This window comes from Tachysurus vachellii, chromosome 1, assembly GCF_030014155.1.
Source record: "Tachysurus vachellii isolate PV-2020 chromosome 1, HZAU_Pvac_v1, whole genome shotgun sequence".
Lineage (NCBI taxonomy): Eukaryota > Metazoa > Chordata > Actinopteri > Siluriformes > Bagridae > Tachysurus > Tachysurus vachellii.
Window position 1 is genome coordinate 4,518,970 of NC_083460.1, and position 13,816 is coordinate 4,532,785.

The window sequence follows — 13,816 nt, forward strand, 5'->3', positions numbered from 1 at the left end:
AAAAAATGCTATTACTGTAAAGAAACATACGTTCTGGAATGACCACTAGATGTCACTGTTTCATTACTGTTGTTATTATGCTTGCTCTTGTTATTGTGGAAGAAGCAGTTAATTTTGTGAAGATCACAAAAACTTAGCTAGATTATGAACTAAGCATAGCCTAACAGACGAACCAAAGGACCATGTTCAGATCCAGTGACATACAAGCAAATTCAAGTAAACAGACCATAGTTGGTGGCTTTTCTACTTAGATGCAGTATGTGAGAAAAAACATAAATGAAGAAGTGATTGATAGATTTTTAGAGATTTGTTAGATATGCTTACTTACCCAAAGCGGCTTATATTTACAGCTCTGTCTTATTAGGGCCCAGGTGTAGCACCATACCAAAGGTGGGATTTGAACTCACAACCGTTCAATCGGTGGGCCAAGGTCTTAGTCTCTGAGCTACCAGTTTCCCATAACACATTGATTAACAATAATGAAACCACACAAATTTTGTTCCGCTTTCAGGGAATTCTTTCCAGTTTTTTCCAGTATGTTGCTCATTTTTATGTTTAAGCTAGCTCAATTTGTTGATATTATAATGAGTAAACCATGTTTTTCACTCACATATACATTCATCTGTAATGGGACACTAGCTATAGATAGATACTACAAGTTGTGTTGGTGTTACTAAATTACTATACTTTATTCTTTCAAATAATATTCTGTAAACATATTAAAATGAGTGTACAGATTCATCCAGTGATCCAAAATAAAGTTCTGTAAAGTTTAAGCTTGAATGTGTGGAGCAACTACTATGGTCCTGCTTGTAGTTCTGAAACATCAGGTTTCACAAAACTGAAATATGTTTATATTTTTTTGCATATATCTTAACCACAAATAAAGGTCTTGTATCTTAAAATTTGGTTAGTGTGAATAAAGATAAAAATGAGAATTTGACATTTTTATTTCAACTCCACTAATAGACACCACGTCTAGAACATTCCTAATCTAATGATGAAAAATAATAACATCAGTGTCAACATTTAAATAGCATTATATGTTAGTTTATATGTTATATGTATATGTTACTGACTGTAAAATAGTCATTCCAAGTGTAGAGAAAATAAATACTCCCTCTATTGGGTGTATTGTACCATTTGTCTTCTTTTGAGCCCAATGGCTTTTCATAGAGAGTAAGAACGAAGGAAGTAGGAGGTGAGAGAGAGAGAGAGAGAGAGAGAGAGAGAGAAAGAGACAAACTTTTGTCGACAGAGAAATCTTTTTGTCTTTGCTTTGGAAAAAGGTGAGACATTTATGCATCTTTCCTCATTTTTCTCAGAGTTAGACATCTCAGTAGGAGTGATGTTTGTTGAGTCAGTTAAAGGGCTATCATGATTATTCAGACAAAATATCAGCTTTCATAATGACATCATTTCTGTTCAGTTCCACTTTAAGAATAAGATAAGATAATATAAGGCATATTTATACTGAGCCACAACATTTTATACATACAAATACATGCATGATCCTGTAGGAACAGAAAATTCAGCACATTTTATAGAAATGAGATGAAATGACTTATAGTTTGACTCCTCATAATGGGGCAAGAGTTTACTACTGTTAATATGCTGTGTACTTTATAATCTATCTATAACTTTGTAAAAATAAATAAATAAATAAATAGTTTGGACTAAAAATAGGCTTCCAAATAATTTTCAGTTATATTCACAAAACTTTTCTAACCTAAACATAAACCTATATATTTTCTGGCTTCCATGAGGATGCCAGACCAGAAGACCAAGCTATTTCTGGTGGCTTTTACATATTCTCTTATACAAAACTTAGCACAGCTTTATAATCTTGGAATCGGACCTGAGAACATCAGAGACAGTTACACTAACCACTACACACTCAAAATCTTCAAAATTTGAATAGAATTTTCTGACAACGTTAACCAAATAAATAGCAATTATATAACTGTGTGTTACTGAAATACTACATCAGACATTATACAGTTAGTATAATTAGAATACTGATCCATTAATAGTAAAGTATTTAAGGCCATGTAACTAGTTAACTAGCACAGAAGCAGTATATTTAAATATTAACATTAATATTCTTTATGCACTCATGTTTGATATGTAATCACTGGCTTTTTCTTTTTCAGACATTCAGAGCATTTCAGAAACAAACCTCATACCGTTTGCCTTTCTGTTAAAAAAGTATCCAGAAATGAGTCGTTCCCAGTTCAGGAACTCCAGTTCACACAGAGACATCCAGTCTCCAGTGACTCAGCTGAGACTGGTGCTGCTGGGCAGAACAGGTTCAGGTAAAAGTGCCACTGGAAACACCATCTTGGATAACGAATGTTTTCCATCTAAACTGAGCATGAGCTCAGTAACAAAGCAATGCCAGAAGGAATGTGGAGTAGTTGATGGGCGGAGCCTGGCAGTGATTGACACTCCTGGCTGGTTTGACACCGACGTCCAGCAAAATGAAATAGCACATGAAGTGCTGAGATGTCTGGCCATGTGTTCACCTGGACCACATGCGTTTCTGCTCATCATACCGATCGCCCGCTTCACAGAGGAGCAGCAGAAGACTGTAGATATGATTGAGAAGGTTTTCAAGGGGAACTTCAGTGACCACACCATCATCATATTTACCCGTGCAGACGAGCTGGAAGGAGAGACGATTGAGCAATTCATAAGAAGACAGGACCAGAGAATACAGGATCTTATTGCACGATTCGGTGGGCGTTACCTGGCTTTCAATAACAAGACCAGAGAGAAACAGGACCAGGTGAAACAGCTCCTGAGGAAGCTGGATGAGTTGCTGAAACAGAACAAGCATCGTCACTTCTCCAACCAGGACACAGAGGTTGTAGAGAGGGCACTAACAATGTGGGAACAAAAAAAACAAGAAAAACTAGATGAAGCAATTAAGAAGGCCAAACAGGAAGTACAGCAAATGGCTTTACGTAAAAAGTCTGACATTATTAAAGACCTTGAGGCAGAAAAGCAAGATATAGAAAGACGCAGGAGTCACATCCAGGGTATAATCCTCCATTTAACAGCACAGATTAACGAAGAAAGTGAAAACCTTTATGAAGATCCACACAGGCTGCAGTTGCTGCAGGAATCTCTAGAGAATGCAAAAATCAGCATCAGAAACCTGGAGAAAGAGAAGGAGCTAAGGATAAAGGAAAGTGAAGAAAAGAAAAAGGAAGTAGAAATATGGATGAAGGTAGAAGAGCAAAGAAGAGAGCAAGAGGAAAGAGAAAAGGCTTCAAATGAGGAAGAGAAATGGTATTACAATGAAAAACATATAACTATCCTGAAGTACCTCATCATTTTTTTGGGAGGCAGTGGAGTTGGAGCTGGAGCTGTATTTGCACTTGCACCTACACTTTTTATGACCGCAGCACCTGTAGGAATAGTAGCAGAGTTAACTGCACTGTTCGGACCACAGGTTGCAGCCACCATAATGGCAGCAGCTACAAAAGCAGCTCCTTTAATTAGTGCAGCAGCAAATGTAGCTCCAATGGTGACTAGCCTTTGTTCCATTCAATAACACAAAATCCAAAACATCTATGTCTTATCGTGAGAGTTTGGACTAGTGTTAATTTCGTCAGACGAGACGAGACGAAATATGTTCGTCAACAACCTTTTTTTCATGACTAAGACGAGACGATGACAAGACTGCACGACTGTCCAAAAACGCTGACAAAGACTAAATTAACGCATTATTGTTGACGAAAAAAGACGAGACAAAAATGTTTTGTATAAAATAAAAACTAAGATAAAATCACTCTTCATTTTCGTCTACAATTGTCTCTGCTTTTTCATCAGCTGTTACGCCTTTAAAATATTCACAACGAGTTTGCGGCTTCGCACTGAAATGTTTATCAATAATAATCTCAGTAATAATGCTATTTTAAAAAAGACTACAATTTTTTGACTAAAATAAAATTAAAAGACTTTTAGTCGACTAAAACGTGACTAACAAAAAAAGATGTGAATGACTAAATATGACTAAAACTAACAAGGACATTTGGCACAAGTCTAAGACTAAATTAAAAATAGGTGACAAAATTAACACTAGTTTGGACGTATCTATAATTTTGTCATCCTTTAAACCAGGGATGAGAATCAGACACAGATAATAGAATTGTGTGAACTGAACTGAATCGAATTGAATCAATGTATGTATCTGTTTTTCCACCAGAGGACAAAATAGACCAATAAACCAAGCTCTCCATTAGCAAACTACCAATTTTACATACAATCCTAAATTTTAGATGATCAGTATAATCCATTTAAAATTACCTTTTTTATTTACTACATAAATCCATGTATTAATCCAATATAATCCAATTTACATCTAGTTTGTTACACTACAAAATGGTTCAGGTTGGAGTTAAACATTTATGGAAGACCCTGTGTGGTAAAGCCGTCATTTGGAAATGAAATTTGTAATAGTAATAAAAGTGATTTATAAGTGATAAATATTCAATCTGACCAATGTGACATTGGACAAAGTTAAATGAGACCTGTTACATTAAATGAGTTTAGCGCCTCTGCTCTAGTCTGTCTGATGGTATTATTTCATATCAGATGCTTGTAGTGTAGAAAAAAATAAAAAAGTAACCTTTTTATTACAGTCATATTCTCTTGTATTATTCATAGTATTTTATAATATACTAATAGGTACTAATCACAGTCCGTGTATTGCTTCTGTTCTTCAGTGTTTAGTACAAAGCAGCTACGTCTTTGGGCTTCTCTTTAATGCAGTAATTACAATATACAGTATTTTATTAGTAAAGCATAAAAAGCTAGAACTGTAATTCTAAATACTTCTATGTTATTATCCTAATAGTATGTAAACTTTTCAGTAATCAGATATGCGAGTGTGTTTTCATGTAACAATGTTTGGGATTAGTTTGATTATTTATATCCGGTTTGATAATGTACCTTTTAAAATAAAATCAATTTGAGATGTTTCAACAAGTGTCTTGTTTTCATTCATTCATATAAATTTCTGATCATATTGTGTTTATAAACATACTAAACATGAGCTATAATGTTATATGGTTTAATGTCTTTAGCTTGGCACTTAATATAAATATAACTGATTCTTTTAATGCAGATGTTGTACAATGTGTAAAATCTGTTTTACTGAAGTCATAACACTAAAAAACAAGACTTCCATCATGCTGTAAGTATCAAAGCATTGAGGAAATGGTTGTGTTGCTATATTGTGGGTGGGTTGAAGGACAAAGACTTACACAGCAACAACAAAAACATGACGCAATAATAACGCTTTCCATTTAGAACCATGTTCTTAGGTTTCTTTCAGAAAGGACAATACAGAGAAACCATTTCACCACATATGGATATGGATGGATATGATGTTCTGAATCCTTCCTTTGGTCTCAGGAAAAATGAGCTTAATAAAGTGTAGTATGTAAACACTGCTAAAGAGTTGATTTGTACACTCACTCTAGAGTCCACAGGGTTGATTTTAAATAGGTTGGACCTTTTATTTAAAAACAAGTACAAGTACATTTACATGCTGTTGTTAGGTTGTTGTTTTATTGTGTTTGCTGATTTTGTTACCAGATGTGTCTCTGCTACATTTCACATGAGCTTCTGGCAGGAGAAACAGAGTACTTTGTTCTGTTTTGGCAGCTCCAGCTATCAGTTGGTGAGTTTTGTTTGGAGAGATGTTAAACCTTTAATGTTTAATAATTAATTAAATAAACCTAGTTCAATGTACCAAATCCTCCACTGAAAACCACATACACTCAGTCAAACTTAATATTTTAACAGTTTAGTTACATTATTTAAGTAATTATTACAGCTTATTAATCAATCATAGGTTTAGAATAGTATAATACAGTAGAGTAATTAGTTTTGTGTTTAGTGATAGGTTTAGTACCATTAAAGTGAAGTTTAGTACTAACTGAAAGATATTTGTCCATCTCTCCTGAGGTTGTATGTAAGTGGACCAATATGTAGTCTACTAGGCTTGTTCTTTATTGCCCCCTTTCCACCAGAAAGAACCGGGTGCTGGTTCAGAGTGCTGGTTCGAAGTTGGTTCCACTGGCGAGCTTTCTAATAACCGGCTTGCCTTTCCATGGGCTAGAGAGCCATCACAGGACCAAGTCTTACAATGGCGGATGTTGCTTTACTGTTAATGCTCATGGCTTTGCAAACCTACATTGCCATCCAAACGTGGCGAATCCTGATTTAAAATAATTTAAAAATGGAGCTAAGAACATTCTCTTTTGTTTTGTCACAGTAACCCTGACACAAGCGGTTCTTAACTCTAGACCAGCAATGTTTTGGTGCTACCAAAACCACTTTTCCTGGTTCAGAGCCGGTGCTTTTGGTGTCGAAAAAGAAAGATTTTAAATTAGGCTCTGGCTCTGAACCAGCACTCAATCTGCCTTGGTTGAATAGGGGCACATCCCTCCAGCAGAATTATATAACACAGAAAGTGCTAAGATGTTGTGTGTTCACCTGGACCTAACAACAAAATAACAAAATAGAATTGAAAAATAAGATTGAAACACATAGGGAATGTGTGAGGCCACAATGATGCCCCTCCATAAGCTTCCTTAAACCGAAAAATGTTTATCCTTTGCATATATTTCAACCACAATAAAGGTCTAACATTTTAAAATGTTTTTTATGAACAGTGATCAAAAAGTTATCCACTAAAAGACACAGCATCTACCTCGCGGTGTACTGTATCAGCCCTCTTCGTTTGGCCCCATTGGCTTTCCACAGAGTTTTACCGTTATTCTTATTCTTATTCATTTTCTAAAGAAACGAAACTTAGAAGAGGAGAGAGAGAGAGAGAGAGAGAGAGAGAGAGAGAGAGAGAGAGAGAGAGAGAGAGAGAGTGTGTGTGTGAGAGAGAGAGAGAGAGAGAGAGAGAGAGAGAGAGAGAGATACAGAGTGTGTGTGTGTGTGTGTGAGAGAGAGAGAGAGAGAGAGAGAGAGAGAGATACAGAGTGTGTGTGTGTGTGTGTGAGAGAGAGAGAGAGAGAGAGAGAGAGAGAGAGAGATACAGAGTGTGTGTGTGTGTGTGTGTGAGAGAGAGAGAGAGAGAGAGAGAGAGAGAGATACAGAGTGAGTGCGAGAGAGATACAGAGAGAGAGATACAGAGTGAGTGAGAGAGAGAGAGAGAGAGAGAGAGATACAGAGTGAGTGAGAGAGAGATACAGAGAGAGAGACACAGAGTGAGTGAGAGAGAGAGAGAGAGAGATACAGAGAGAGAGATACAGAGTGAGTGAGTGAGAGAGAGAGAGAGAGAGAGATACAGAGTGAGTGAGAGAGAGAGAGAGATACAGAGTGAGTGAGAGAGAGATACAGAGAGAGAGATACAGAGTGAGTGAGTGAGAGAGAGAGAGAGAGAGAGAGAGAGAGATACAGAGTGAGTGAGAGAGAGATACAGAGAGAGAGATACAGAGTGAGTGAGAGAGAGAGAGAGAGAGAGAGAGAGATACAGAGTGAGTGAGAGAGAGATACAGAGAGAGAGATACAGAGTGAGTGAGAGAGAGAGAGAGAGAGAGAGAGAGAGAGAGAGAGATACAGAGTGAGTGAGAGAGAGATACAGAGAGAGAGATACAGAGTGAGTGAGAGAGAGAGAGAGAGAGAGAGATACAGAGTGAGTGAGTGAGAGAGAGAGAGAGAGAGAGAGAGAGAGAGAGAGAGATCTGTATTTTGAGGAAACGTTTTGTCCGAGCTTTGGTGGTGAGTAGTTAATGCATTTTTCCTTGTTTTTCGGATAGTTATACAGCTGAGTAGGAATAATGTTTGTTAAATCAGTTAAAGGGCAAAAAGTATGATTTTAGTAAATTAAAATAATAATAATAAGAAGAAGAAGAATAAAAAGATCATAATTTCTCATTTGTTTATTAGGTAAAATGCAATAGCACAATAATGTAAGAAATATTGTTTCGATATTTTTCAAATACCTCCAAATCTTTTTCGGTTATATGCAAAACTCCTTCAGCTAAAATTACTGCTGACTTTATGGCCTTAACTTGCAGTCGTTTTACTAGAATTTTAATTGAAATGTTACATTAATGTGATTTTATGACAAAAATACAGGTTGGCATTAAATCTTATTATTTTACATACTGATCAATAGCACTGTTCACTCATATATACATTCATTGGTAATGGCACACTAGCCAGTTAAAGTTGTGTAACTAGTTAACTGGTAGAGAAACAGTATATTTAAATATTAACATTAAGATTCTTTATGCACTCATGTTTGATTGGGTCAGTATGTAATCACCGACTTTTTCTTTTTCAGACATTCAGAGCATTTCATACCGTTTGCATTTCTACTAAAAAAGTATCCAGAAATGAAGCGTTCCCAGTTCAGGAACTCCAGTCCACACAGAGACATCCAGCCCCCAGTGACTCAGCTGAGACTGGTGCTGCTGGGCAGAACAGGTTCAGGTAAAAGTGCCACTGGAAACACCATCTTAGATAAAGAATGTTTCCAATCTGAAGTAAGTATGAGTTCAGTGACAAATCAATGCCAGAAGGAATGTGGAGTAGTTGGTGGGCGGAGCCTGGCAGTGATTGACACTCCTGGCTGGTTTGACACCGACGTCCAGCAAAATGAAGTAACAGATGAAGTGCTGAGATGTCTGCTCATGTGTTCACCTGGACCACATGCGTTTCTGCTCATCATACCGATCGCCCGCTTCACAGAGGAGCAGCAGAAGACTGTAGATATGATTGAGAAGGTTTTCAAGGGGAACTTCAGTGACCACAGCATCATCATATTTACCCGTGCAGACGAGCTGGAAGGAGAGACGATTGAGAACTTCATGAGAAGACAGGCCAAGAGAATCCAGGATCTTATTGCACGATTCGGTGGGCGTTACCTGGCTTTCAATAACAAGAACCCAAAAGACCGGGACCAAGTGAAACAGTTCCTGAAGAAGCTGGATGAGTTGCTGGAACAGAACGAGAATCGTCACTTCTCCAACCAGGTTCAATCTTCTAGATAATTTAGTTCATTGACCCCTCAAAACAATTAACTTTATGTTTTAATGTTAACGTTCTAGTTTTTTTTATTAAAAATGCCACATACTATGTTCATTCTGATAAAGTCCCACAAAGCCTAATTGTAACTGGTTATGTTGCTGTTCACTTAGACCAAATAACCAACCTTGAAAAATATTATTTGGTCTAAGTGAAGAGCAACATAACCATAACAGCATCATAAAGATATATATATTCTGATATCAATGAGATACCAGACCAGAAGACCACACTATTTCTGCTGGCATTTAAGTAGTTGCTCTTATCCAAAGTGAATACCATTTATCTAATTTTATAAAACTGAGCAACTAGGATTAAGGGCCCTGCTGAAGAACTCACAACCTTTCAAATACTAAACCCTTGAGCTACCACAGCTCCGTAAGCTCAGAGTCAAACCTGTTATCATCAGAGACAGTAATGCTAAAATCTTTTTTCCTCACAAAGTTAAAATCAAAATACATATCAATTATACGACTTTGTTTTAGCATTTTTCATTCAAATAAATAATGCTTTATTTAGCACTTAAAGATATATGTGTATGCTTTTGTGTGACTGAAATAATATACTTCATTACATCAGACATACAGTTAGTATAATGAGAATACTGATCCATTAATCCTAAAGTTTTAAAAGCTGTGTAACTAGTTAACTAGCACAGAAACAATAAGCTTTATGTACTTATATTTGAATGACTTGAATGCGAATGAAATCACATTTTTTTTCTTTTTCAGACTTTTAGAACAGAAACCTCACACTGTTTGACTTTCTATACAAAAAAGTATCCAGAAATGAAGCGTTCCCAGTTCAGGAACTCCAGTCCACACAGAGACATCCAGTCTCCAGTGACTCAGCTGAGGTTGGTGCTGCTGGGCAGAACAGGTTCAGGTAAAAGTGCCACTGGAAACACCATCTTGTATAAAAAAAGTTTCCAATCTGAAGTAAGTATGAGTTCAGTGACAAATCAATGCCAGAAGGAATGTGGAGTAGTTGATGGGCGGAGCCTGGCAGTGATTGACACTCCTGGCTGGTTTGACACCGACCTCCAGCAAAATGAAGTAACAGATGAAGTGCTGAGATGTCTGCTCATGTGTTCACCTGGACCACATGCGTTTCTGCTCATCATACCGATCGCCCGCTTCACAGAGGAGCAGCAGAAGACTGTAGATATGATTGAGAAGGTTTTCGAGGGGAACTTCAGTGACCACACCATCATCATATTTACCCGTGCAGACGAGCTGGAAGGAGAGACGATTGAGCACTTCATAAGAAGACAGGACAAGAGAATGCAGGGTCTTATTGCACGATTCGGTGGGCGTTACCTGGCTTTCAATAACAAGACCAGAGAGAAACAGGACCAGGTGAAGCAGCTCCTGAGGAAGCTGGATGAGTTGCTGGAACAGAACGAGTATCATCACTTCTCCAACCAGGACACAGAGGTTATAGTGAAGGCACAAGAGATGTTGGAACAGAAAAAGCAAGAAAAACTAAATGAAGAAATTCAGAAGGCAAAGGAAGAAGTAAGGCACATTGCTGAATATCGGCGTGCCAACATCATTAAAGACCTTGTGGAGAAGAAGCAAGAAATACAAATACGCAGGAAGCACATCCAAGGCAATATCAACGAATTAACAGTTGAGATAAGAAAAGAAAAGGAAAAGCGGTGTGCAGATCCAGCCAGACTGCAGCACCTGCGCAATCGTCTGCAGAGAGAGAAGAACAGTCTAATTCATTTACAGGAAGAGCAGCAGATGGAGATAACGAAAAGTGAAGAAGAGAAGCAGAAACTTGAAATATGGATCAAGGATGAAGAGCACAGGATTGAACAAGAGAAGAGAGAAAAGGCTTCAATTGAGATTGAAAGCAATTTGATTAACGATGACAGCTATCTTAAAACTCTGATGTACGTTGTAATTTTTTTGGGAGGGGCTCAATTGGGAATTCCATTTTCACGTGCACTTTTAACCAGTTTAGTGGCAACAAACGTGACAGCAAGTTTAATTCCACTTCTTGGATCAGAGCGTTCAAGGGCTGTGACAGCAGCTGTTGCAAAAGCAGCTCATGATGGAGCAAATCGCGTGAGAAATAACCTTTGTTCCATTCAGTAACCCAAAAAATAATAATATGTCTCAGTCATCTATCTGTAGGTTCATACAGCATAACATTTAGTATAGTCTGTGAGTGTATAGTCTGTGAGTCTCTGATTTGCCCTTTTCAAAAAAAAAAAATCCCTTGTTTCTGTCGCCCTCTTGTGGCTGATTGCAATTCAATCCTTATTCTAGCCAAATTTCACAGAGGATTATGACAAACTTTTATTACTAGTAATTTAACACATTTTATATTATCATAACCTTTGGGCTATATAAAGAGCCATATTATCTTGCTAGCATGCTAACAAAATACTTTATTTGTACACAGTAACTACATAATCTGATATTAAAAAACAATGTCATGTCTACATTTAATATTAATAAATGTACTCCCTTCCTGAATTGCAATACATGTGTTTATTTTGTAATATTCGTGATGTTTATTGATTCTGGTGCTGTATTTTGAGATGTTAGTAACTGTCTGCTGCATTAGTGTTATAGGGTGACATTGCTAGTTTAAAAAGCGTACTATTAAAACTGAGGTTTTTCTCATAGTGCCTAAGAACAGAGGAGCAAGACCTTTTTTCTGCACTCATTATTTTCTAAACAGTGTTTAATCTCATTAAGAAAGCCAGAATAGAAATAGTGGAGTCTATAACACATTCACAACTAGAAATAATGTAAAGTTAATACATTTTAGCCTGCTTTTGGAAGAAAACCCACTTGTGACCCAAGATCAGGAGCGAAAAATAAACCATGGCGCTCGAGGCACCAACACTACTTGCTACAGCACTGTATCTTTTACTTCTGTGTGACGTCAACATTTTTTTCGGGTTATTGTTCCATGACTGACAGAGTGTTTTTGCTGACTGATATCTTTTGGTAATGTTTGGTAATGAATGAGTTGAAGAACTATTTTTAAAAAGATGTAAGCCAAAGCCAATTAAGTGATTCAACACTGACCGTTGTGGAAAATATATTAATACATCAATAAAGCAGATTTTTTAAAAGTAAACATCAGCTCTATGATTGATTAACCACTTTCTGTCATCTTGGTACAATACCAAATGATCAGCAATCTGTCTTGAGCTTTACAAAAGTTTGGCATGTAAGACTGTAACTGGAGCCCCGACTTGCAATTTCCAAGGGTTTATAGTGGTTAAATATAACCCAGATCAGCCAGCTAAGCAAAATGAGCCACAACAGGAGCTGAGATAAACCTGGCATTAGCCAGTGCTAGCTTCTGCACACAGGGCTGCTCAATTAATTAATTAAAAACATGTTATTTGGAGCATCTAGCCTATAAGACTAAGGGTGTCTAAGGAGGAATAGCATGCAGAGGAATTGTAATATGTTGATGACGTGTAAAGGGAAATGTAAGTGGATTGTTATAGAGTGTAAATGCAGTGTAAATATAAAAGTGGGTGCAATATGTAGAAGAAGTGTAGCACAAATGTAAAGTACATATTTAAAAAAAACAGACAATTGTGTAAACAGAAGTGGTAATCATAGTGCAAATAGTGTAATATTTGGAGAAAGTGGATATGGAAGAGTAAAATATAGAGGAAATGTAAAGAGGAAAGTAACATAGAGGAAGATAAAGGGAAGAATATCATGTAGAGGAAGTGTAAATGGGAGATAAAAAAGGGTGCGTAACATGTTTAAAAATAAGTGTAAATAAAGGTGTAAATGTGGTGTAAATAATAAGAGAGTGCACCACAATGGAAATGTATACATATAAATAGGAGTTTAACATGTTGATCCAGTATAAAGAGAAAAGAGGAATTATGAAGAGAAATCTAAATGCAGTTTAAATATAAAGGGAATTGTAACATAAATGTGTTTAATGTATGTTTAATATAGTATAGTAGGTGTGAAGTATAGTATATAATTAAAGGGAAGTGTAACATAAAGTAAACATATAGTATAGTAGGTGTGAAGTATAGTATATAATTAAAGGGAAGTGTAACATAAAGTAAACATATAGTATAGTAGGTGTGAAGTATAGTATATAATTAAAGGGAAGTGTAACAAAGTAAACATATAGTGTAGTATGTGTGTAGTATAGTACATAATTAAAGGGAAGTGTAACATAAAGTAAACATATAGTATAGTAGGTGTGTAGTATAGTATATAATTAAAGGGAAGTGTAACATAAAGTAAACATATAGTATAGTAGGTGTGTAGTATAGTATATAATTAAAGGGAAGTGTAACATAAAGTAAACATATAGTATAGTAGGTGTGTAGTATAGTACATAATTAAAGGGAAGTGTAACATAAAGTAAACATATAGTGTAGTAGGTGTGTAGTATAGTATATAATTAAAGGGAAGTGTAACATAAAGTAAACATATAGTGTAGTATGTGTGTAATATAGTACATAATTAAAGGGAAGTGTAACATAAAGTAAACATATAGTATAGTAGGTGTGTAGTATAGTACATAATTAAAGGGAAGTGTAACATAAAGTAAACATATAGTATAGTAGGTGTGTAGTATAGTACATAATTAAAGGGAAGTGTAACATAAAGTAAACATATAGTATAGTAGGTGTACAGTATAGTACATAATTAAAGGGAAGTGTAACATAAAGTAAACATATAGTGTAGTATGTGTGTAGTATAGTATATAATTAAAGGGAAGTGTAACATAAAGTAAACATATAGTA

The 13,816-nt window shown here is 36.2% G+C and overlaps 2 protein-coding genes across 2 annotated transcripts; both read left to right on the forward strand.

Annotated features, from left to right (window-relative positions):
• Positions 1 to 1,179: 1,179 nt before the first annotated feature.
• LOC132844954 (GTPase IMAP family member 4) lies at positions 1,180 to 4,648 on the forward strand. The gene is made up of 2 exons (XM_060868875.1): positions 1,180 to 1,289; positions 2,154 to 4,648. Exon 2 carries the CDS (start codon positions 2,219 to 2,221, stop codon positions 3,557 to 3,559), a length of 1,341 nt encoding a protein of 446 aa, XP_060724858.1. The 5' UTR covers positions 1,180 to 1,289; positions 2,154 to 2,218; the 3' UTR covers positions 3,560 to 4,648.
• A 2,726-nt stretch (positions 4,649 to 7,374) lies between these two features.
• Positions 7,375 to 11,549, forward strand: LOC132844964 (GTPase IMAP family member 8-like). Its single transcript, XM_060868888.1, has 4 exons — positions 7,375 to 7,393; positions 7,684 to 7,749; positions 8,318 to 9,008; positions 9,792 to 11,549. The coding sequence occupies exons 3-4, from the start codon at positions 8,370 to 8,372 to the stop codon at positions 11,163 to 11,165; spliced, it is 2,013 nt and encodes a 670-aa protein (XP_060724871.1). The 5' UTR covers positions 7,375 to 7,393; positions 7,684 to 7,749; positions 8,318 to 8,369; the 3' UTR covers positions 11,166 to 11,549.
• The last annotated feature ends 2,267 nt before the right edge of the window (positions 11,550 to 13,816 follow it).